Source organism: Suncus etruscus, chromosome X (assembly GCF_024139225.1).
Source record: "Suncus etruscus isolate mSunEtr1 chromosome X, mSunEtr1.pri.cur, whole genome shotgun sequence".
In the NCBI taxonomy this organism is placed as follows: Eukaryota; Metazoa; Chordata; class Mammalia; order Eulipotyphla; family Soricidae; genus Suncus; species Suncus etruscus.
In genome coordinates this window covers 11,757,437-11,783,521 of record NC_064868.1, presented here as the reverse complement: position 1 = coordinate 11,783,521, position 26,085 = coordinate 11,757,437, and the positions used below count along the sequence as shown (strand labels likewise).

General features: G+C 42.1%; 1 protein-coding gene across 1 annotated transcript in view; it reads left to right on the top strand.

Annotated features, from left to right (window-relative positions):
• The first annotated feature begins 496 nt into the window (after positions 1-496).
• The window catches only part of MOSPD2 (motile sperm domain containing 2), a 51,108-nt gene continuing 25,519 nt past the window's right edge, over positions 497-26,085 (top strand). The window contains exons 1-5 of the mRNA XM_049767425.1: positions 497-602; positions 747-816; positions 20,604-20,759; positions 21,849-21,935; positions 24,204-24,358. Of these exons, the coding sequence (XP_049623382.1) occupies positions 594-602; positions 747-816; positions 20,604-20,759; positions 21,849-21,935; positions 24,204-24,358 (477 nt within the window). The 5' untranslated portion in view covers positions 497-593. The remainder of the gene's footprint in view (positions 603-746; positions 817-20,603; positions 20,760-21,848; positions 21,936-24,203; positions 24,359-26,085) is intronic.

Here is a 26,085-nt window from a genome sequence, read left to right as displayed (position 1 = left end):
CCACAAGGCTCAGGAACCTTTGCTTCCTTCCTGCTTGCAGCCAAGAGAAACAGTTGCAAATCCAGCCCCGCCGCTCGCTCCCACCTCTACTGCCAGGGCCCCGACTCCCGCCACTGCCAAGTTCCTGGCCCCCGGGCAGCTGCAACTTCCTACAGTTCCAAACCTCCCGCCCACGCGCTGCATCCTGGGAGTGGGAGCCGCCGAAAGCGGCGGACTCGGAGGAAGCGGAGCCTGGCCGAGGGTGGCTGCTGGGAAGGCGGAGCCTCGGCGATTGTTGTGAGAGGGAGCTGCTCTCGGCTGGGGAAGAGACATCGAGACGTCAGCTGGAGGGGGGCGGGCCTCTAGGCATAATCCAATGGGAAGTCAGGTCCAGGTTCTAGTCCCGCCCACATGTCACAATCGCCGCTACGGATTGGGCGCGATGGCAACGCTTCCGCGAGCCTTCCGGTGTCACGCGACCACCTCCCCCTCCCGCCCTTCCCTCTTTTGCTCCTGGCTGGCCCGAGCCGTGATGTGATATTCCGGAAGCAGAGGGGGAAGTGGCACCGGGAGAAGTAGCACCGGGCAGTCCGATCACAGCCTCGACCGTGACCATGGCCGACGTGAGCTATAGATCACCCGCTGCCCGCCCCTGACCACCCTTTCCCCCCACCCCCCGACCCTGAACCTCGGGCCCGTGTCCTGGGCGGCTGGGTGGGCTGCGGAGTGCTGCGTGTTTCCCTGAGTCTATGTCTGTTTTCTTCCAGAGTCACACCCAGAATAAAGCCAAACTCATTTCGGAGACCCGACAGAGGTTCGAAGCTGAGTTTGTGACAGGTGAGTACCGGCATTCTCGGTGTTTATGGAGGAGTTTGCTGGAATGTTTGCAGGAGGCATCCGGGCCTATTAGAGAGCGCTTGTGTGTTCGTGCCCTGCACACCTGTCCAAGGTTTTCTCTGTGCAGTGCCTTCCACACCGCCCGAATTGGGCAGGTATGCAATTCCTTGCACTCTTTAGTGGGTTGACCTAAGTTGGAAACCAGGGAGTTACAGGATGTTGGTTTGGTGGCACTTACAGGGCACTTGCAAGTCCCCTTTCACAGGTGACACTCACCTCTTCACCTTCCTCTGCTAACTTGTCACCAAAAATCTGTTGAGAATGAATGAACCTGCAAACTCCTCATATTGTTGACGTGGCTACATTTGGGGAATCTCAATCCCTTGCGTGTTTTGTCTTACTCACTCCACTTGATACAATCAAGCCGGCTACACTCAGAGTTGACTCCAATTTTGAAATAAATTCTTTTAATTTTGGTTTGGTTTCGGGAGGCACCCGGCAGTGTTCAGGGGTTATTCCTGGTTCTCTGATCCTGTCTCTGTACCATTCCCAGCAGTGCTCGGGGATGCCAGAGATCAAAGCCAGGTTGGCCACCTGCAAGGCAAACACTGTACCGTGCTTTTCTAATCGCTCTGGCCCCTGAAACAAATTCTTATCATTCACCTCTAAATACCTGGAAAAGTAGCTGAGAGTCTAGAATTGGTTTATTGCTTAAGTCTTCTTGGTCCTAATGCTTGACTTTTCTGCTACTTAAGTGATGATTTAACTTGTTTATGTAATTATTCAAAATATGCAGGATGACTTATTATAAGTAAAAAAAAAAAGAACGAATCTAATCCTGGCCCTGCTCCTTAGGAACTTGTTTTGCTTCCTTGAGCCCCCTTTGGAATATTTGTTAAGTGTTAATATTTGGTTAGGAGGATTAACTGAAGAAGCATGTATCAAGCTGTTTAATATTGTATTAGTATCTAATACGTCCCAATATTTGGCCTCAATTGTGAATGGAAGTGAACTTCCAATATTGGGCGCTAAACAGAGGTTGTCTGCATATAATCTACTGCTGTAGATTTTATGTTTGTTAATGACCTTGGATAAATAAGGTAATCTGCTACAAACAACCTGGTTAGTGAATATTTTATCTGTTTTGTCTATTTTTCTTCCCATCTCAAAACTTTATACCATAGAGGTGCAAAAGTATTTGATTGTCTTTTAGCCCAGAGATCTCATTTCTAATAATACCTGGTTCCAGTAAAATAGTGGTTATGGAAGTTAACTTTATCTAGAAATGTAACACAGCTACATGGTTTGTAATATTCTAAGTAATTTATCCATTAGTCATTTACATTTTGTACAAGAGAGGAAGCATAATGTAGTCATAGAAATTTAGCAGTAGGTAAGATCTTTTTTTTTTCTCTTTTAAAAACGGTTGTATATTTTAGGGGTTAGAGAGATACCATAGCAGGTAGGGTGCTTGCCTTGCACATGGCCAACCTGATTAAATTTCTGACATCCTGTATAATCCCCAAGCGCTGCCAGGATTAATTCCTAAATGCAGAGCCAAGAGTAACGCTCTGAGCATTACTGGGTGAGGACCAAAACAAACAAAATAAATATTGTATTTTAAGAGCAATAGTACAATAGGTAAGGCATTTTTCTTGAATGCAGCTGACCCAGGTTCAAACCCAGGCATCCCATATGGTCTCCTGAGCCTGTTAAGAATGATCCTTGAGCAAGCCAGGTGTGCCCGTGCCCCCCCAAATTTTATTTTGTGAAACATTTTCAATGAAAACAAATAATGACTGTCACTAGATACACATTTTTAGTCTTTAGAATTGCACTAGATAAGCAGGGTCTTAAAGGTCTTTTTGGTCCAGCAGAGTCTTTGAAAACGAAGAAAGTAAACTTGAGCAGAGTTTCTCAACCCAATGCCCATATGGCTCTTCCTCTGCTTTTAGTATATTTCCAGTGGGTCACAAGTGAAAATCTTGTAAACAGGCGTGGGGATGTGCATGCCCTGAGATTAGTGGCCAACTAGTAGGTTCGGGTGTCACAGGAAAGAAATAAGATCAGTAAGGGACCCTGGTTGGAAGAAGGTTGGGAAACACTGTTCTTGATGAAGTGATTTGCCAAAATCTATGTTAGTGGTTGGACTGGTCCTGAGGTGTTCTGAATTTCACAATAGTGATCATTTGACAACGCCAACATAACAAATTAAAGTGTGTCACTCCCCAGCTTGAAAGACTTCAGTCCCTTCCCATTGTGCTTAGAGTGAAAATTACAATTCTTTACAGTGAATAGCTTGTAGTGTAAGGCCATGCATGAGCAAGCTCTGTTATTCCTCCTCACTTCACACAGACTTTAAAACTGCCCACAGCAAGAAACAACCGAAGTCAAGGCCACACACATACATGTAACTAAAGCAGAAGTTTCTTAAGGAATACTTATTTAGAAACCTTTTAAGTCCCTGACACAAAAAGTCACAAAAACTGGCATCACAATCTCAAATCATGTCTCAGAGTTTGAAAATCATAAGTAGCCACAGTGCTTCTCTAGTGTACTTGACAAGGATTGCCTTTTCCATCTTGACTTCAGTGTCTCAGATGCTTTAGCTAGGTGTTAAAATCACCTTCTTGTCTTGCCTAGTTTGTCTCTTTAAGTCTCTGGTTCATGTATTTATTGGAAACTCCCCCCTTCCAATCTCCCCAGTAGAATGATTGTCTTGCAGATCTGGACAGTCTGTGGACAGGAAGGCTATGTCAGACTCACTGCTCAATACCCAGCATTGTTCTCAGAACTTCATCACATGAACAGTGCTCTCATTCTTGCCTAGGGAGATCTGGTTTAAGAGCTGTCCTAACTGACTTGCCTCCCCCAAAGTCTGCCAAAACATACCCTTTGATTTACAAGGACAAGCAAAGCAAAGTAAAGCCCAGTATGATACTGAGTCTAGGGTTTGTCTTCAGAAATACAAACTAATAAATACATAAATAAATGAATGAATGAATAAATAAATAAATGAATAAATAAGGTTGCTGAAGCAATAGCACAGCGGTAAGGCACTCATCCGACTCAGGACCCAGGACAGAAAGTGTTCAATCTCCAGTACCCCATATGGTTCCTGAGTGTGCCAGGAGTGATTTCTTTTTTTTTTTTTTTGGATTTTGAATCACACCCTGCGGCACTCAGGAATTATTACTGGCTCTGTCTCTACTGGCAGGCTTGGGGGACCATGCCGGGCGGGAATCAAACTGGAGTCCATCCGGGGTTGGCCACGTGCAAGGCAAACACCCTACTGCCGTGCTATCACTCTGGCCCCAAGAGGAGTGGTTTCTGAGTGCAGCACCTGGAGGAACCCCTGAGCATCTCCTAGTGCGGCCCAACCCCCATCAAATAAATATAGACCTGAGTAGGTTTGACCCTGTGAATGGTTAAATCCACCCAACAGTTGTAGCTAGTTAGATAAATTGAAGATTTGCCTGGGAAAGGAAAAGAGCTTTTCAAAGCTTTTTTTTCTTAGAGTTTTAGTTGTTGGGCCTGGGAGATGACTCAGGTTGTCCAGCTTATACCTAGCATGTGTGCGGCCCTGAGTGCGGTCCCTGAAACAACCTGGACTGACATTGGTTGCCCTGCAGCTGCCCATCACCCACCTAGCACTGCCATCTGTGGCCCCTATTTTGAAAAACTTCTCTTTTCTCAAATATAGTATCAGATAACGGTCGAATATCAAAGTGGCGAAAGGGATTTCACCCACCCCCCATCTACGTTTATTTTACTTACTGCTAATTTAGCATTGTGTAACAGCTCAATAGGATTTCAGGGACACCTGTGTGTCTAGAGCTCACCATCTCAATTTCCAGCACCCACACACAAAAAAGACCCCTTTGTTTATTCTCCCACTCTTCCTTTCCCAGTATGGGATCCACCCGAGTTTCCAGAGTCAGGGGGCGAGGTTATTTGGCCTTTGTGATTTATATTGCACATGGCCAAAACCTTCCCCTTATTGTCTTTCACTTCCTGACTTGATTCACTGGACATAACCACTTCAAGTGCCTTCCACATTGCCCCCAGATGACCCAGTGCATCATTGAAAAAGGCATAGTATACAGATGACTGTTTCTTTATGCAGCTTGATTTCTGTCTTGGCCATTGTGATTAATGCAACTCTAAATATAAAAGTAATGAACTGTCATTTTGAGTTGATGTTTTCATTTCCTTGGGATAAATGCCTTGTATTAATAATGCTGGATCAAACTATTCCCATTTTGGAGGTTTGTTTGTTTTGTGGGGCTTCAGGGGACATACCCAGTGGTGATGCTCAAGGGATCATAGACCATGCTAGGGATAGAACTGGGGTTAACTGATGCAAGGCAAGTGCTTAATCCCTGTATATATTATCTCTCTGGCCCTTCAGTCTTCAGTTAGTTATGGAATCGATTTCATTTTTTATAGAGGCCGCATGAATTTTCATTCCCTCCTTGCCACAAGTTCACCAACCCTGGTTTCCAGTCTTCTGGCTGTTTGCACAGGTGGGAGTAGGTTTGTCTTTGCAGCTCCCTCATCCTAACTGAGCTCCAGCCAGTCTGTGTCTGCACCATCTGGGAGTCTTCTTTGGCAAAGTGTCCTTTTATTTGGTCAAGTTTCTGGCATCTTCTCAGGATTGCAGAGAGATGTGAGAGTATTATTTATTGGCCTGGCCTTCTCCCCTGTGTTTTTCTATTTAGAAAAGATGGCAGGTAGCTAGACCCTCCTCTCTCTCTTGTCTTTTCTTTCTCCCTTTTTATTGTCCATAGTGATGTTCTAACTCCAGAAGAGACTTTCGGCAGCCATCAGCAAATGTCACCTTGATTTCTCTAGAAACTCTCTTGGAAGGAGGATCCTGGGAATTCACAGATTCCATAAAATTTAACTTACCAATTATGGACAGGTTTTTTTGACTGACACAAAGAATAAATGTAAGTTCAGGGTCATTGCATCCATATATTGTTTCTAGTTGTTTTTTCCCTGGAAAAATTCATGGTGAATCTTGAACAAGAAAGCTTTTCTGTCCTCCTTTTGTGGCCAGAGACTATAATCCTTTTACCTATGAAAATCATGTATCCCATTGATGAAATACTCATGTGCTTAATGCTGGGAAGCATTGTGTCAATATTAAGAGAAGCACCGACGAAGGCTCTAGTTCCTTCCAGAACCACTAGAATCTAAAGAGTCTTTTTTTTCTTTTAATAGCTAACCGCATTCAGGCAAATTGCATCAATAGCCGTAAAGAGTGAAAAATCATTTCTACATGGAGTTAAAGAAAAGGAAATAAAATTTTATTTATGTGAGTGGTGACTAGGCACATAGAAAATGAGTACAAAAGGTCCTAGGAAAGGTTTTTCCAGATGTTTGAAGCTGCTAGAACCAAGCATGCTAGTGAGTGGATTAAGGAGCCCTAAAAGTCTGTTTTACTGAGAGCTTTAAAGAGGAAGAGCCCAAAGTTCGCTGCAAACTTCGGACATCTGGCCATGGATATTTGCATTACCAGGAGCTGGCAGAACTATTGAGAGATTGGTGGGAGTTGTTCTTTTAGGACTGTTTTCTGATGTCTCAAGTGCATGTATTGGGATCATATAAATAAGTCTAAAGAATTTCCCCCACCCCCACCCCAAAGCTCACTGTCTGGAGTTAATTCTGTTGAACAGCGGCTGTATTTCCACCTATCTCCTTTATGTGCCTTTTTAAAAGCATCGTTAAAGGACAATTCTGTGTGTCATTTTTGTATGTGAGCTCTCCAAGACTTCCACAGTGAGCCAGATTTTGACTTCCATTTAATTATCAGTTTCATGAAAGACATATTAGTCTCTGAGCCTCAGTCTCCTATTTTAAAACATTTAAGTCATTTCTACCTTTTGATGAATACAACTGAAGGGTAAGGTGGTTCAGGGGACTAAGTCATCTTAGAAGTATTGTTTTCTTAAAAACAAACAAAAGAAGTATTGTTTTCTTTTTTTTAAGAGTGAGAGTATGTTGTTTATAGGCCACAATTGAGGGCTGATGCTTGCGGTGGAGGGGTCACTCCTGGCTTGGCAGTGCTAGGAGACGCCCTGTAGTACCAGGGATTCAATCTAGGCCTCTCACCTGCAAAGCATGTGTTTTAGCCAGGATCATCTGCAATGCAAATGCTTTATCCTGGAATGTCAGTGGTTTACGGTACTTATATGTGTGTTAAACTTTGCCTTTAAAAATGGATCCAGGATTCCTTCTCCCCAATATTTCTTCCCCCCAGCTCACAGGAGTGTTTGTCTCACCAAACCCTTACCCATTGTCCTATCACTCTGGCTTCAACTTTTAAATATTTCTCTATAGGGGCCGGGAAGGTGGCGCTAGAGGTAAGGTGACTGCCTTGCAAGCGCTAGCGTAGGATGGACCGTGGTTCAATCCCCCGGCGTCCCATATGGTCCCCCCAAGCCAGGGATGATTTCTGAGCGCATAGCCAGGAGTAACCCCTGAGTGTCAAATGGGTGTGGCCCAAAAACCAAAAATAAATAAATAGTAAAGTATTTATGAAATACATTAAGTATAAATAAATATGCAGGCAAAACAGGCTTGCTCTGGAATCCCTTCCTGTATTCAGAGGGAACCTGCCTCTTGTGCTATATTCGGTGTTACTCTGAAGCCCAGGTTTTCATGAGCTTGGCCATGTCTAATGTGTTGTGTACTTTCTAAGCTTAAATGAAAGCTCAGTGTATTTTCCATCACTGAATTCTGTTGCCTACTAGTCTTTCAAATATATACTCTGTCTATATTTCTAAATGTTTATCTGTGATGATTGTTTTTTCTGACATCTCCACTAAATAGTTCATGGACTGAATGAGCAAGTTGATGGGTGTGGGCTTGTTCCCATGTTTTACAGGACTTCACATCAATTTATGTACCTAATATAGTAACTTCCAATACATATGTCTATTGTGCTGACAGTCTAGTGCAGGGAGGTGGTGGCATAGGACAGACTCTGGGAGAACATGGATGGAGGGAGTTTGACACTGGTGGTGGGATTGGTGCTGGAACATTATCTGAAACTTAACTATGAATAACTTTGTAAGTCACAATGCTTTCTATGAAAACAAATTAAATAAAGACAGTGTTTTATGGTCTTCAGATATTCTGAAAAGTATACAAGGAGTTCTGAGGCAAAAAATTTCGGCATCTGTGGTTCTTAGGGTTTTTTTGTTTTGTTTTGTTTTTTTGTTTGTTTGTTTTGGAGTCTCACTCAGGGGTTACTCCTGGCTCCATGCTTAGAAATCACTCCTGGCAGGCTTGGGGTACCATATGGGATGCCGGGATTCAAACCAATGACCTTTTGCATGAAAGGCAAACGCCTTACCTTCATGCTATCTCTCCGGCCCCGTGGTTCCAAGTTTTTACTCATCTGAAAAATGGTTGGATCATGGGGTGGGTGGGTGGGTGTTTGTTCTGCTTGCCTGGCCAATGCCTGACTGCTCGCACCATGATTGTACTTCCCTTTAACCCAATTTTTGTCCTTTAACCCAAGTTTTCTTTAACATAATATTTGAGTCACCTTGATTAACTGCACCTTGAATATCAGCACCATTTGTTTTGGTGGGGTTTTGCTCTGAGGTGGTAATGTGCATTGTCCGGTCAGTGAAAATGGCTATTTCTTCTTCTTGTTGGTTTTGGTTTCTCTAGGGCCTCACCAGCAGTACTCAGGCTGGTGAATAGCTGTCAGCAATAGTCAGGATCATGTGATGCTGGAGATTGGATCAGGGTTGGGCACATGAAAGGCATATGATTTGACCCTATGGCCATTTGGTTTCCATTTACTTGAAAATCACATTTTAGGCTCTTGGCCTTTGAATTCCACATAAATTATAGCTTATCATGTTTCTAACAGAATTATTTTTAAAGCACTCCTTTTTGTTGTTGGTTGTGTGAGTGGAGTTGCATTAAATCATTCAATTTGTGGGCTGTGATTGGGTCTTTATATCCCAAAAACCTGCTATTACTATCTTCTGTAGTCTTCTTTGTTGAAAGAATTTGAATGGTCTCTATAAAGGTCAATTCACTTTTGTTCACTTTACTCTTCAATACTTGGCATGTGTTATTTTTGTTATTTAAACAGCATTTCTTTTGAATTTCTCTTGTCAGTGGTTGTTACTGGTTTATTGAAGATGACTTTGACTTTTCTACCCTAATGATTATCTCAGAAACTGAAACTATAAATTGTGGGCCACCCACAGAATTCCATTCACTCCTTCTTCACCTTGACACCTGCAGTGGCAGGTGAACTAATGAATGCTCTGTTTCCCAGATTGAGTGATTTTGCCCCATCTGGGGACCAAATAGTAGCATCAGATAGAGAAGGTAAATCTGGAAAGTGAGCAGGAAGTCAGATAAGTTTGGGAACCTCTCAGTGGGTGTATGGTGGATTATCGTATATGAGTCTTCATAACGACTGAGTTACATACTTAACCCCAGGAGAGAAAGCCTTTAAGAGATACAGCAGGCAAATGAACATCAACACTGCATAAATTCCACTTCAGCATTAACATTCTAGGTGTCTGCCTTATAACGTTGTCAGAGTCAAAGAAGCAAGAAAATATCTTTTCTCAGTAGTCACTTTTTATTGAATTACTAATATTAAACCTGAAAAAAATAGCAAGCCCCTGCTGTCAGGATTATAGAATTGTAGCTTCACATGGAGATTTGAGGGGCAAATTTCTGTTGAGACCTTGCTTTCTTTTCTGTGACTGACTTTGATCAGTGCTGGGAAATGTTTTTGCTTACCTCTTTAAGTATCTTTAATATCTAATTGTACCCACCCATCCTGAATGCTTAGGGCGATGGGGGACTCCAAAGGGTCTTTTATTAGAATCCTCTCATTTCTAGGATGCAGGTTTGTTTGACCATTGTCATTTGAGAATGTTGACATGAGTGTCGATACCAAAGCTGTGTTCTTTTCAGAAAAGAGAACACATGTGTGTTTTCACTACAGCCGATGTAATCTCTAACAAGCACCTAACTGGGTGGGAGTAGGGTCTCTAGCAGATGAAGTTGCTTGCACAGAAATTTCCAATTGTTTCCCCTGTAGCTGTTTTGCAAAAAATCAGACGACAACAGTGTGTTCTCTACTTCAACAAAAAAACTATTTTTTATTTTTTATTAACCAATTAGTTCTTAATGATACTTTTATTGTTAATATTTTAGGTCTAATTTTAATTTTTTTGGGCCACACCCGCTTGATGCTCAGGGGTTACTCCTGTCTAAGCGCTCAGAAATTGCTCCTGGCTTGGGGGGGACCATATGGGATACCGGGAGATCAAACCGTGGTCCTTCCTTGGCTAGCGCTTGCAAGGCAGACACCTTACCTCTAGCGCCACCTCGCCAGCCCCCTAATTTTAATTTTTAATAATGTATTTATTTAAAGATCGTGAATTCAAAAATGATTGTAGTTGGGTTTCAGTCATAAAAAGAACACCCCCCTTCACCAGTGCAACATTCCCATCACCAATGCCCCCATCTCCCTCCCCCCCACCAGCCTGGTATTCGAGACAGGCTTTTCACTTCCCTCACATTGTTATGATAGTTCTCAGAGTAGTTATTTCTCCAACTGCACTCATCATTCTTTGTGGTGAGCTTCATATCTTGAGCTGGCCTTTCTGGCCCTCATCTCTGGGAATTATTTCAATAATGTCTTTGATTTTTCTTAAACACCATAGATGAGTGAGACTATTCTGTGTGTGTCTCTCTCCTTCTGATTTATTTCACTTAGCATAATAAATACCATGTACATCCATGTATAGGAAAATTTCATGACTTCATCTCTCCTGAAGGCTGTATAATATTACTTGTGTATATGTACCACAGTTTCTTTAGCCATTCATCTGTTGAAGGGCATCTTGGTTGTTTCCAGAATCTGGCTATTATAAATAGCACTGCAATGAATATAGGTGTAAGTAAGGGATTTTTTTTGTATTGCATTTTTGTGTCCCTAGGGTATATTCCTAGGAGTGGGATAGCTGGATCATATAGGAGTTCAATTTCCAGCTTTTTGAGGAATCTCCTTATTGTTTTCTATAAGGACTGGACTAGATGGCATTCCCACCAGCAGTGAATGAGAGTTCCTTTCTCCCCATATTCCACGTGCACTGATTGCTCTTGTTCTTTGTGATGTGTGCCAGTCTCTATGGCATGAGATAGTACCTCATTGTTGCAAAAACAATTTTTAGCTGGCTTTGTGTTGCTGTAAAGATTGGGCACATATATGTCGAACTTTTTTATAGTAGTTACTTACTTTTAGATTTGTCAGTTGGGTTATGATTTGGAAAAGTGTTTCTTTTTTCCATTATACTCTCAAGAGAAGAGGAAAGTTGATAGAGAATATCAGACAATATTTTAAGTTTTTATTATACATACTTGATAGAGGCTCTATATTATTAGAGGAGAAAAACCCCAGAAACATGTCAAAGAAAATAAGAGATGAGAGAAGTTTATATCCATTAACTTGGACTTCTGGAAGGAAAGAAAATAATGGAGATAATATTATTTGAAGAAATAAGTCGACAGTTTTCCAGGGACTTAAAAAAAAACATTAAGCTATCAGCATAACTAAGCATTAGATCTACGCCTCATACGAAAAACCAATCCCTAACCATGTCAGTCAGTCTGAAACACCAAGAACAAAGACAAAAATCTCAGAATCTGAGAAAAATGATAGGTAATCTACAAATTTTGGACTGATAATTGATATCTCATTAGCCGCTATTATTTCCAGGGAAATTGAAAAAATGTTATGTAAAGGCCAAGGAAAAATTGCCCACTTAAAATATTCAAAAGTAAAAATAGTAAAAGTCTACTTTGGAAACAGGATACAAGGATACAGGTCAGTGGAACCTTATACATATAAGGCCCAGGGTTTTGTCCTGGATAAAAATAAGTACAGTGAAAGTAACTTTTTGGCAAACAAAGATTGTCCATTACTGATTATTTTAAGAACTTCTATGTGTTTTTACTAACAAGTCAATAAAACCCAAATGAAAACAGGCATTCAAGAAACAAGGAAAGGCAAAAAAAAGTGGGCAAGCAATGTAGTAAAGCAAAAAACGCACAGTTGATTATGAAAAACAAATTTATATCAGGGCCCAGAGTTAGGGCATTGGCCATGTAGGTAGCTTATCTGGATTCAATCCCCAGCACCAAATATGGTCCCCTGATCTCCACCAGGAAAGATCCTGAAGCACAGTTAGGAGTAAGCCCTAAGTACCGCTGAATATGGCCTCAAAACAAAGATTACATCAGTAATGCCAATAGTGAGGAGAATGGAGGTAAAATTTAAGGATTTAGATTGTTCAAAAGGAGGTTAGAGGTATTAAGTATTAGCTGTGAATATTTAAAATTAAAGTTTACTGCTGTTAGACAGCAGAAAAATGTTTATTTTCAAACCTATGAAAAGAGGAAATCAGAAACCGTCTCTCTAGCAGAAAGCAGGAAATGAAGGGCGCAACAGCTAGTACCTAGGGAATGAAGAGTAATATGACAGTAGAAATAATCCCAATCTTATCAGTAGTTACCTCATATATAAACAGACTTATCCTAGTAGATATTAAAAATCTAAATTGCTTGTATCCTATAAGAGACTGACACAAAATAAATTAATATATGAATTTGAAAAATGGTGTACAAAGCAAATCTGAAGCAAAAGTAATCACAGTCTTTTATTAAGTCAAATATTTTGTAGGGTGAAAAACTTGAATATATTTAAAAAGAATTCTACTGGTGGTTTAAAAAAACACCAATAGGCATAAAACATCAGGTCTCTAATTATATAGCTGTAAATATATGAAGCAGAATACCCAGAATTAGAAGCAAAATCAATAAATCCATGAAGGTGGTGGTGGAAATAAGTGGATGGGAAGGAACAGAGGCAGAAGTCAAGGGCTTAGAGCTCTTTGGTCGTAGAGAGGTGGAATCCATGTTTATATCCAACTTGCAAAATTTAGAACACTTCAAGCAGGAGTTTCCAATGATAACAATCAAACTTAAAAATATGACTGTTGAGGAGGCAGGCTGAGGGGGCAAGCTAGGAGGGAAGGAAACGGGGAAGGTCACTGGCGCTGGGAAGTTGACACTGGAGGTAGCATTGGGGCTACAACTCTGGGTGCTTAAATCTTAATGAAGCCTTAATGAACAAGAAGGGAAGAAATCAGAGCATGCCAAAGAGTTGGAACTCATTTAGAAAGACTCAGATCAAGCAAGAAACCCCGGAGGTTTGGGGTTTTTCACCCTACTCGGGAAAAGGCTACCCTATGTGTGTATTGTGCATCTATAGGTCTGAGTGTATGTCTGGCCCTTTCTACCCAACAAATAGTATACATGCTTATATGTGCAGCTATAGCTTTGCAAACATTCACCATCTATTAGTCAACAAGGAAGAGTCTATAATTCCAAAGCAGGTATTTTACACAGACCATGTTCTCACACACCACGAAGCAGCTGCATTCTAAGTGACAACAGGTACTTAGAAACAAATGCAATGTTAAGACACTTGAAATGACATACCTCTAAAGAGCCCACACATTAATAACTTTCTGGCCTTGTGTGTAATTTTTCTGGAATTTAGGCATGCTGGAATTCTTCCCAAGGGTTGAAGATGTTATCAGAATGAAAATTGTGAAACCAATTTGAAGCAGAATCAAAAATCAAAAAGTTCTATTGGTACTCATCAAAATGCAAGGGCCGAATGAAAAATAAGCTAAGGATTCTACTTAAGCTGCTGCAGCATAAACTCAAGGAAATAGCAAGAAGGCAGGAAGTTAGAGTAGATATTTGGGTTATAGTGGGGAGAAGATACGAGAAATAACATGCTTTTTAATGTGTTTTTTTAAAAGGCTGGTATACAAGCTTAGGATCATTAAGAAAGGGTGAAAGCAAAGTTAGACACCTGAAATAAAAAACTAGATGCTTTGTAGAGTTAGTGGATTTTAAAAATCACAAGAAAATATAAAGCCCAACTTTATGGTGATATATTAGGATGAGATTATGTGGAGAACTCTCAGGGGTAAAGAAAAGTCTTCCAAAATTAGCTCTATGAGAAAGAAGCAACTGAAAAAAGCAATCGCTGTTAAAGAAATCAAGAGATCTGATAGCCACACATCTGCTTTCCCTACCTCCACATCACAAAAGTACATGAATTTATGTGGCCTGAGAAGTTTGATTAGTTCTAGGAATGCAGAGAGTCTTCAGAAGTAGGCAAGTAACAAGGAACTTGATGCCTTCACAAAACGTGTCTCTGTGAAATGTTTGATTAGTGAAATACTCAAGATCACATCAAGTGACAGACATGGAGAAAGGTCTTCTCTTGTGCCTCTTCACGTCCTTGTCCTCTTCCCTCTCTGGCAGCCATAGTTGTTTCATTTCCTTGCTTTAGATTTAAGAGAATGCAAACATAGGTTCATTACAGACTCTTGAGTCAGACTTTATTTCAACGAGATGAATCATTGTGGCTGGAGTAGTGGCACAGGGCGTAAGGCATCTGCCTTGCACGTGCTAGCTTAGGACGGACCGTGGTTCGATCCCATATGGTCTCCCAAGCCAGGAGCGATTTCTGAGCTCATAGCCAGGAGTAGCCCCTGAGCATCACTGGGTGTGGCCCAAAAACAAGAAACAAACAGACAACAACGACAACAAAAAGAGATGAATCCTTATTGAACTTGAATTCTTGTAATAAGATAGACAGAATTGACTTGAGGATGCATTACAGAATTATAAGACCAATTTCCAAAGCACAAATGCGAAGAAGTCAATAATTACAAAAAAGACCATGGATCTTGGGGATACTGATAATTCATGAGCCAGATTACTTAGCTCAGGATCGGCCCAGTCAACCATGGAGCCATTTCAGAGGCACACCAGGTGCCTCTCTCCCTCCCTCCCACTCTCCCTCCCTCCCACTCTCCCTCCCTCCCTTCCTGCCTTCCTCTTCCTCTTTCCCTTCCCCCCTCCCTTCCTCCCTCCCTCCCTTCCTCCCTCCCTCCCTTCCTCCCTCCCTCCCTTCCCCCCTCCCTTCCTCACTATCTCCCTCTCTCACTATCTCCCTCCCTTCTCCCTCCCTTCCCCCCTCCCTTCCTCACTATCTCCCTCTCTCACTATCTCCCTCCCTTCTCCCTCCCTTCCTTCCTCCCTTCCTCCCTCCCTCCCTTCCTCACTATCTCCCTTCCTTACGCCCTCCCTTCTTCCCTCCCTTCCTTCCTCCCCCCCTCCCTTCATTCCTTCCTTCCTTGTTATTGGACCACCTGGTGGTGCTTAGGGGTTACTCCTGGTTCTGTGCTCAGTAATTACTCCTGGCAGGCTGGGATGCCAGAGATCAAAGGCAAGTCAGCCACTTGTAAAGCTAATGCCCTCTCCCCTGTGCTATAGCTCCAACTCCTCCTGTGGAATCTGGGCTTACAGAAGAATTGCTCATCTGGAAACAAACTGTGAAAGCAGCCTTTTGTTGTGGTCATAATAGCCATCAGTTCCTTTGACCTGGTAGATGTAGGCAAGTTGCCCTCACCTGGATAACAGTTTTCTCAATGTCTTCGTTTCACTCCCTCTACCTCTCTCCCACTTTTGTCTCTTGGGTTCTATGCCCTGTTTCTTGGTCTTCTCTTTTCGTATATTCCTTTTTCTCTCCTACCTGTTTTTACCCTACACAATGTTCTTTCTAATCCTCTGTTTCAGTCTTTTTCCCATCTGTTTTAATTTCTTGTCTTTCTCTCTGGTTTTACTTCTGTCTAGATGGGAATAAATGATTGACACCAGGCATTCTACCTGCATAAGTATTCATTTTATTAATAATGATTATTAACTGCTTTAATATAAATGACTATTTCTTATTTCCAAGATTTATGTGCTTTCTTTACACTGCCTTTTCTTTGTTTGTGGGCCATATTCAGTGCTGCTCAGGGCTTACCCCTGGCTGTTTGTTCAGGCAGAATTTGGGGGACCCTGTGTGATGCTAGGACTCTGAGTTGGCTGCTTGCCTTGCCTGCTGCATTAAATGTTCAGCCCCATTGACATTCTTCAGAGTGGGCACTGCTATGTATAGTAGCTGATCCTAGCAGTGATAGTAAGCACAATGATGCCAAATGTGTTGTTTTTGTATGAGGGTGAATGTGTTTAGTTGCTATACTCAGTTTTAGGTGAGTGGTTTTGAGAGCTTGTTTGGAAGTCCTAGCAGGGGAGCGCAGCTACTCATATAACCTCTACCAAAGAATGGTCAGTCTCTATTCTGGGAAGGCCGTCCTCTTTGACCAAGTGCACATGGAAGATGGACGCACATGGAGTGATGAGGGCAGAAGGGGATACCCACCTAGCCAGCCAGATCAGCCAAATCAACCCTGGTGATCAATGGGGTGACACAGATGTCACAGTCAGATCCCCCTCACATCCCGTGAGTGGTTTTGAGAAACTCCAGGGGTGCCCAGAATATTTCTTTAATCTGTGAGGTCAAAACTATATAATAAGTAATGTTGTTCATATTTCTGACTGGAAATAATATCTAACAAACTGGTTAATCAGACTTGGTATTTGTCTGAAATCTTGGAAATGGAGGAGTGGACATGAATTTACAGGAAAATACCTGTTGGTTGCTAGAATTAGGCCTCAGGTTCCAAAGCCCAAATACTGGAGGGATGCAGGTCTGGAAGCAAAGGTAAATGTAGAACTGCAAGAGAGCCTTTTCCTACAACCCGGGGTATTTATTTGGAAGGAACAGACCACACCCAGAGGTGGGATTAGGTGGTCTAAATACCAAACCAAGGTACTATATTCAAAAATGTTTTCAACCAATGAGTAACAAGGCATATACTAAGTAGGATGGTATCCAATTAATCCCACAGTGATCTTCTGGGAGAGAGTGTGACAGTGGCCACATTCTATGGATCCTTCGGAGTGGCCAGAGACAATCAAGGACACCCGTTTGACCATGATATATAACTATTTATTGACTCCCTCATTCCAGCACTGGCCTGTACATTGCTTGGCAACAGTTTGGGGGACCGGGAGCTGTAACAAATAAGCAGTACAATATTTATTTGTGATGCAGTTGCAATGTAACATTGTAAAGAATCAGTGTGTAAAATGTGTTGCTTTCCATTTTATGAATATAATGATTGTGTCCATGATAGGAGCTGAAACATTTATTTTATATTCCATTCAATTGTAAACTGATTTCTAGCTACTTAGCAGGTGGGAATTTTTGCCAAACCATTACTTCCAAAGACAGTGTGTTCAAATTTGTCATTCCATCCATGGGAGCAATTTCCTGAGGGGAAGATGCAACTTATATTCAGGCATCTTTGATATTAAGTAATAAGTAATGGTCATTTTTATTAAAGATGATTTTCATAAAGAATATCTTTTTCTAATATTGTATATTTATGTATCTAGGGGCCATTCCTGACAGTACTCAGGGTTGTGTGCTCAGGATTACTCTTGGATGGGGTTGGTGCTCAGGGATCATTCTTGGATTGGGCTGGTGCTCACTCTTGGATTGGGTTTATGCTCAGGGATCACTCTTAAAGGGGGTTGGGAGATCATGTATGTTACCAAGGATTGAACCTGAGTTATTTGTGTGCAAGGCAAGCAACCTGCCCACTGTAGAATCTTTCTAACCCCAATTGATATTTTCCAAAATCTTTTGTGCAAAGCCTACCTTGTAGGTCCGCTTGATGTTCAGTCAGGTCAGTGCTTCTCATATCCGACTCTTTCTAAACTTAGGGAATAGCTATGCTCTGCCTATGGACAAGTGTTTCCTAACAGCACACAAACAGGTTTCCCAGGGCCAGGGTCTTCACTCAAAAGGCTACCAGAGCTCCACTTGCCAGAGGCTCAGATTTGGTCCAGAAACATTGCATGGAGTTACCCCTGTGCAACCACTGGGCATGGCTCAAAGACAAAAAACAAAACACTTGCCAAGGTTTCTCTGCCACAGGGCCACACAGTTCATGAATTAAAAATCAAGCCCAGGCATTGAAAGCCATCTCCAAGGCAATATTCTGCAAATGCCTGATTTATGGCCTGACCTTAGTTACTAGATTTTAGAGTGCATTGAATTTCCAGGTACTTTCATATGGTCCTCTTCTTGGTTTTGGTTTGAGGGGCCACACCCAGTGGTGCTCAAGACTCGCTCCTGGCTTTTCACTGGGATCACTCCTTGCAATGCTCAGGGGACCATTTGGATTGCCAGAAATAGAACCCAGGTTGGCCACTTGCAGTTCAAATGCCCTCCCTACTCTGCTATCACTCTAACCTCCCCTCATGTACTTCTGATGTGCTTCTCACCCAACCCTGGGAGTATTTAAAGCAGCTTAAATATAAGAAAAATGGGGTTCAAAGAAGAGACGTCTCTGAATGCACGTTTTATTTTCCTGCCCATTGAGTTATTATCTCTGATGGCCTGAAATAAGGTAGCACAAGTGGAGAGAAGTTAGAATCTATAAAATTTGACAATTTACCAGATACCCAAAGAAATTTGTTTAATGGAGACGAGGAGCCAGGGGCTTTTCTGAAGTTTCTTTTTGCGTTCCTGAGAGGGTACAATTAATCAAGAGGATAAGAAAAAAGGAGAACTAGATTCCATTAGCAAACAATTTCCTGAAGGCCTTCTCAGTGACATTATGTATCCTTTCCATGTGCAGACACAGCCTCTTAAGGTCTGTTTGGGAAGATGCCCTGTAAGTCAGCAGCTGAGGAGAGGAGAAATGGACAAGTGACTAAGAAAGGGACTCAGGGCTTGGGGCCAAGGAGGTAGTATAGCAGGCAGGACACTTGCCTTGCATGCTGCTGACCCTGATTTGATCCCTGGTGCTCTCTATGGTTCATGAGACCCACTGAGAATGATACCTGTGCACTACCAGGTGTGGGCCAGAAAGGAAAGAGAAGAAAGGGGAGAGGAAATAAAAGAGGAGGGGAAGAGAGGTGAGGGGAGGAAGGAGAAGAGAGGAAAGGAAAGAGGCTAAGTTCAATTCCTGGTGGCAAGAGAGAAGGTGTTAATTACTTCTGGGCAGCAGGAAATGTGTATGAAGGAGGACGCTGGGAAGGAATCTTGTAGAACAATAGGATTTGGACCTGGAGAGTTCTGTGACTAAGTAGTGGGAACAGAGTGTGGCAGGAGAAATAGCAGGCCGAGGGATTGGTGGAACTTAGTATAAGAATAGGCAAATGAGCCGAGACAGTTGGTGGATTCAGGGGACCTGAAAATAGTGCTGTACCCATGGTCTGTTTCCCATTTGGGGTTTAGTTCTCTTTAGAGGGGCTTTCCCAGTAGTGCTTGGGGCCCCAGCATCACCCAGCAATACTCAGCCCAGTGGGGTGGAATCAGTGGGTCCACTCCAGACCATGCAGGGCCAGTGCACTCACCCCTTTGAGCTGTTTTCCCAGAGCTTCAGTCCAGCTCTGTGAAATGGTACTTACCTCCCACTCTCTTTTTAGGTACAAACTAGAAAAATAGTTTCTTCAGATAAAAAATGTTTTTCTGTTAGCTAGGATAATGATGTTTTGTTTTGGATCACATCCAGTAGTTCACTTACTGTGTACTGGCTCTGCAGTTAGGAATTACATCTGGTGAAGCTCAGGGGACCATATAGGATGCCTGGGATCAAACCTAGGTCAGTTACATACAAGGCAAACACCTTACCTGCTGTACTGTTGCTCTGGCCCTAGGGTAATGACTTTAAATTCAGGTAACAAAGGTGGTTTATCATTTTAGAGAGGGGTAGACCAAATATTTTCTTGTGGTCTTTGAAAATTCTGATGACTTATTTAAAGTAAGCTTGCTATCTTTATTTTTTATTCTTTTACAAATTTTTAATTTAAAGAATGGCGATTTACAAAACTATTGCTAGTTGAGTTTTGGGCATATAATATTTTGATACCAATCCCATCACCAGTGTCAACTCCTATCACTAGTGCTCTCATATCCTTCAGCCCTCACCTCCCCATCCCCTGCCTGACACCTACAAAATTTGATGGTTACAGCTTAGATCTCATGTTTGTTGAGTGTTGTAGAGACTGTGTATTGGGTTTATAACTAAATGACTCTCCCATATCCCCAATATAATGAAAGCCTTGACCCCTCTACCCCATTACTTGCCTTTCTCATCTTATCATTAAGGAAACCTGAATCTAGACAACAATGAGAGGCCATCTCATACCACTGAGAATAGCACATAACACAAATCTTAGGGTCAGTCTGTGCTGGGGGTCTGTGGTGAAACAGGAAATCTCATCCTCTGCTGGTGGAAATGTTGTCTGGTTCAATACCTGTAGGAAATGGTGTGAGAGGCCTCAGTAAATTTACAAATGAGCTGCCAGATGATGCAGAAATTCCACTATTTTATCCCCAGGACAGAAAATATAGTCATTCAAAAAGACCTATGCAAACTTGCCATCTGTAGATATCTTCATTTTCTCTCACTTAGAAATGATCCTCGTTGGGCCATAGAGATAATACAGGTGAGGAGGGTATTTGCCTTGCATACAGCAAGACTGGGTTCAGTCACTGGCAATTTATATGGTCCCCCAACCACTGCCAGGAGTGATTCCTGAGTGCAGTGCCAAGAGGAACCCCTGAGCATCACTGGGTATGGCCCCAAAATAAACAAACAAAAATTCTCAGTTAAACTGTCCTTCTGAACTGGGTCTCTGGGTCTGTCCCCAAACAACCAAGTCTCCCCTTTTGGCTTTCATGTTTATTGCGGTCATTCCTACAGAATACATGTGAATTGACTCTTCCCCTCACTGTCCTGTAGATAAGCCAGAGAAGTATGATGCCCGGGACTTAGAAAGGCTGCAGCAGGATGATCACTGGGTTGAAAGTTACTTAATTTGGCGCCATGATGTGGTGGATGAGACCCTGAAGATGATCGATGAAAGTTTTCAGTGGAGGAAAGAAATATCTGTTAACGGTAAGGCGGCCCCTTTCATGCCTCACTTGCCTGCTACATGTTTCTGCTTCCATACTGCTCCAAGAGGGTCTTAGTAACCATCATTAACACCCACATTGAAAGATCCAATAGCATGGAGGGAACGAGTCTTAAATGTGGGATATTCCCAAGGAAATGAGATTGCAGGAACACATGTGATTGGTTCTTCATTCCCCATAGGCTCTCATTGGTTCTTGTTTATTGGTTACCAGTGAGGCAGCATCTCTACTACTCAACTAGCGATTTGTGGATTCTCCGTCCTGGCATTTTTCAATGGCTGACTTTTTTTTGGGGGGGTGTCCCTAGAGATTCTTCAACTTATAATTGCTCCCTAGGGGCTGGAGACATAGTCTAGGGGTTAAAGCCCTTGCCTTTAACCTGGTTTCAGCTCTAGCACCAGTTGACCCTGGTTTCAGCTCTAGCACCACATTGTTTATGTGAATTACCAGGTGCATTCTGGGGGTTCCCAAGTACTTCTGGGTTGACTTGGGTCATCCCTCGGACCCTCACACTGAAGTGCCAGCTTGGTTTGACCAGGAATCACTGGAGAGTGTCCCCCAACCCTAGTGAGCACCACTTGAGAGGGCCCAGAAAAAAACTGCTAAATGAATAGCACCCCCACCGAAATAAAACTACCCTCCTCTCAGTTTTAAAACTCACTTCTGAGATAAAAGTCACCCCCCAAACATGAGTTTTTGAAAATCAGGGAGGATTTTTCTTGGTTTGTCATAGAGACCTGATAGGCCTGTGTGTATCTCCTATAAAAGGATCTAGCACTTTGCTGGAAATACTTTCCATTCATACACTTACTGTGTATTCTATAATGGATCAAATTCAATTGGATAGCAAGCTGTAGAAAAATGTTATTTTAGTAGGAACAGCACCATAGGTTTGTTTTGGGTCATTGTGAAGCCATAATATGGATATTCACTGACATGTTCTCTTGAAATTGTCTAGTAATGATAATATGTTTTTAAGTCAAAATGCCACTATATAGCTTTAATTTTTGTCCTATATATTTTCTTTAGCTTGCTACTTACATTTAATGCATCAATGTTTATGATTTTTCAGATTTGAATGAATCTTCCATTCCTCAATGGTTACTGGAAATTGGTGGTATTTATCTCCATGGTTATGACAAAGAAGGCAACAAGTTGTGTAAGTTTTGGGGACTTAATATTGGCTTTTTTGAGATTCTATAATAGTAGTTATATATCTCATGCAGAACTGTAGCTTCAAACTAAGCAGTGGAACTCTGAGTCCTAATTTTCTACCTAAACTGAGATGTTAAAATTTCTCCCTATGATTTTAGAGAAAACCTTTCAGATTGTCGTTTGGGCAGATAAATAACCTTTTTTCTGGGGGGGGGTCCCAATTTTCTCCACTTCCCTTTTTCTAAATCTGTATTGTAGAAAGAGAAACCATGACAATTGTCCCTGCTGTCCCAATAACTCACTTCTCATCCTCCAGCCTCCAGTCCAACTTGGTTTAGGCCTCAGTCCAGAAGTAGGCCAGAGTTCTGAGCTCTAGTCTCAGTAGGTATATAGGGCAGCTTCCTGTACTTCTAGTGCAATCTTGTGGCCCCTTGTATGACTTCCCATCTGTGCTCTTTGCATCTTCCTCCTCCTTTTGCCTGCTTGTCTTTTTTTTTAATTTCATTTTTACTGGATCATTGTGAATTATACTTACTGAGTTATTCATGATTAAATTTCAAGCATACAATGTTTCTATACCAGTCCCTTCACTAGTGTCCATCTATGTACCCAGTTACCATTGCATCCCCCAGCCTGCCTCTGTGACATACACTTTATATTCCCTTTCAAGTATTTTGTTGTCCTCTGGACTGACTGCTTCCCTCCACCAATGCCGTCCTGTCCCCTTCCTTGGCTGTTGTTGCCTTTGGGTGTTCTTTATTCCACTGCCGTTTCTTTAGATCCAGCTTATGTATGATCCCACAAATGAAAGAGATAGTTCTGTGTCTGTCTGTCCCTCTGACTGACTTACTCAGTAGGATCCTCTCCAGGTTCGTTCCCATAGCAGAAAATTGTATGCCTTCATCTTTCTTATGACCAGTAATATTCCATTCTGTAGATGCACCATATCTTTATTCACTTATCTGTTCTTGGGCACTTGGATTATTTTCCAATTTTTCTTCCTGCTTTTCTTGTCTCTCTCTTCCTCACACCCTGAAACATGTTTCCCAGGCTTGATTCATTCCTAGGCCTCTTTCACCTTTCAGCAGATACAGTCCTTTGGGGTGCTTTTCGTACCACTGTCTTCCTGTAAATAGTGGCCACATCCCAGGCCCAGGCCACTGGCACCAGGGGCTTGATGGTTCAGCCGCCTTTAGCCTAACAGACAGACCTCTAGATCACCTACTTCTGGCTCTCTCTGTGGCTAGCTCTGACCCAGTCCTGATTCTTTCTCCCTCTAATCTATCTCAGGACACCCACTCCTCAAGCACTTCTCCTGCTCACCCTCATCATCTTCTGAGACCCCCCAACCCTGTGAGCTTCTTCTCTACTCTTCCCATCACTGCTCTCTGCAGCTGCCCCCAAAACACAGTACTCTTTTAAGGAAAATAATTTGAGAAACTATGAGAGAGAAGAGGGACCCCCCAATAAAGTCAAAGAAAAACACTGCACACTCCTGATGAGGATGCAGGTGATTCCAGAGTGGAACACACCCCAGACATGCTCCAGTTAGGAGATGTCCTGCTTTGATCTCCTGTACCATATGGCCTCTCAAGTACTGCTGGGTGTAGATCCTGCTGCCCCCCCCCAAAAAACAAACCAAAATAAATGGGACTGAAAATGTCTGAGCTTTGTACTCCAAGCCCTTCCTCCCACCCCAATCTCTCTGGTTTTTCTTCTCCTTACTCATCAGGCTGCCCCAGTGCCCTACCCACTGTCCCAGCATGCTCCTGTGCCTGTCTGATCTGCTCTGCTGGATGCAGTACTTGACCAGGCTTGGGCAGGAAAAATAGCTTTCTTTTCTCTTTGGCACCACAAATAGTGTTTTGGGGTCACTGCCAAATACAGTTCTTTCACATATATGTGCTCCCTGCCTTACTAACAAGGTTTATTTCAAAACTCCCAGGTATGTTGCTATGACTTTCTTAAGGAAGAGATTTGAGGTGGGAAGGGAATCCCCAGCAGTGCTCAGGGCTTAGTCCTGGCTCTGTGTTCAGGGGATACAAACTATCAAACTGCAGTTGGTTAGATATAAGTTGAGTGCCTTCACCCACGTGTGGTCAGTCACTCAAGCTCCAGCCCAGAAAGAGATCTTTTGAATCTGAGACACAAGTTGTGTTATCATTCAAGATGTCAAGGAAAGGCATGATGTGTATACTTCTATATATGTCTCCATGCCATAATTATCTTTCTCTCCTTTTTCTCTCATCTTTCTTTTCGTTCGGCTTCCAAGTCTGGATCAGGGTGAAGTATCATGTAAAAGACAGCAAAACCATTATGGACAAAAAGAGGCTCATAGCTTTCTGGTTGGAGCGTTATTTCCGGCGAGAAAATGGCAAACCAGTGACGGTGATGTTTGACCTGTCCGAGACGGGGTTCAACAGCATAGTAAGCACTTTCCATTCACTTCTAAGTCATCCTGAGCATGGTTTCCATGCATATCCTGCTTCTTCTCCACCATTCCTGCTGTCAAGGCCAACTTAACAGCTTATAATAGGGGTTTGTTCTGTTTGTTTTATTTGTTTATTTGTTTGTTTTTATTTGCCCTGCATTGAGAATGAAGTCAGACACAGAATAGGACTTGTAAAATATTACATTTGCTTCTGTCTCTAGCAAGGAAACTTAATTTCCTGTTACTGTTTCTCTTCTGGTACACAGGATCTAGAGATTGAGGTTGAAGTGAGCAGGAAAATAAACCACTATGAAAATGGTCTTGACTCTGCAAGCCACAGTGTCCCTCTAGCTGGGTCCAGCTGGGTCTCTACCTCTCTTCAGTGTCCTCTGGAGTTTTGCCAACCAGACACTTGTGTTTTTTTTTCTTCTTTTTTATTGAGTATTTTGTTGTTTGCCTGTTTGGATCTAGTTTTTATATGCTTGGTGTAATTAGCTTTGGAAATTAGTTTTCTTCAGGCCAAGCTTGCAAAAAGAAATGAAGCCTTGCTGTCTTTCATGTGGGTGCTTGTCAACTGCCTAGTGAGCAAAAGGCATCCCCAGTTCTAGGGCTATAGACACATTTATCAGGGCATTTGGCTCTTGCAGCAGCTAAAAATTCAGGTGGCAAATAGATATTACAAAGATTTAAAAGTATTTGTGGCCATACAGAAGTAGCATCAATGTACTGGCAATGTCTCCTACCTCATGGAAAATGCATCATTCATCAAAGAGTGTTGTGAGAGTATTACTGAAAATAGGGAAACATGCTAATGGATGTCCATGTCCACCCAGTGAGATGTGAACTGATAGCATAGTGAATGAGGGACTTTGTGGGTGTAGCTATGTTAAAGGGTATTTTGAAAGTCTTCATTGGACTATTAGGAAATACCTTTTTTAGGACTAGAAAGATCAGACAGCAGTGAGAGAATATGGATTGCACATGGCCAACCTGAGTTTGATCACTGGTACCCCATTGGGTTCTCCAAATACTGTCAGGAGTGATTCCTGAGCCCAGATCCAGGAGTAAGCCCTGAGCACTGCTGGGCTGAAGGGAAATAACAAAAGATAAAAAAAAAACCTTTCTTTTTGGAGAAGACTGTAAGATTGTCGTTGTGATAAGTAGCCCCTTAGAAAGGAAACTGTACGTTAGACTAACATGAGACTAAGTGGTTAACAGAAGTTGTTTGGTGTGACTACTGCAGATATTTTTTATCATTTTGTCTATCATCTCTTTGCTTCTTTACTTTGGTTTTGGGGCCACACCCAGATATACTCAGTGCTTAATCCTGGCTTTGTGTGCAGAGATCAATCACTCCTGATGGAGTGAGCATTTGGGGTGCTGTAGAGTGAATGTGGGGTTGGTCACATTTATGATATGCACTTAGCCACGGTACTATCTCTCCATCTTTCTATTTGTATTTTAAAACTCCATTGTTTTGGATTTTTTCAACCTATCTTTCATTCAGAAATGAATGTGACTTTAAGGTGAAGAATTTTATAACCCAAATCTAAATTATGATGCCTAGATATTTTTAATTCCATAAAAATAAATTGTGATTGTTACCTTGTGGTAGTTTTGTAATTGTGTACTCAGAATCATAAGTCAAATGCTAATATTTAGTACTGCCCATTTGGCTTAAGCAGTCTTTTATTTAAGCTATTTTATACTTATTTCACAATCT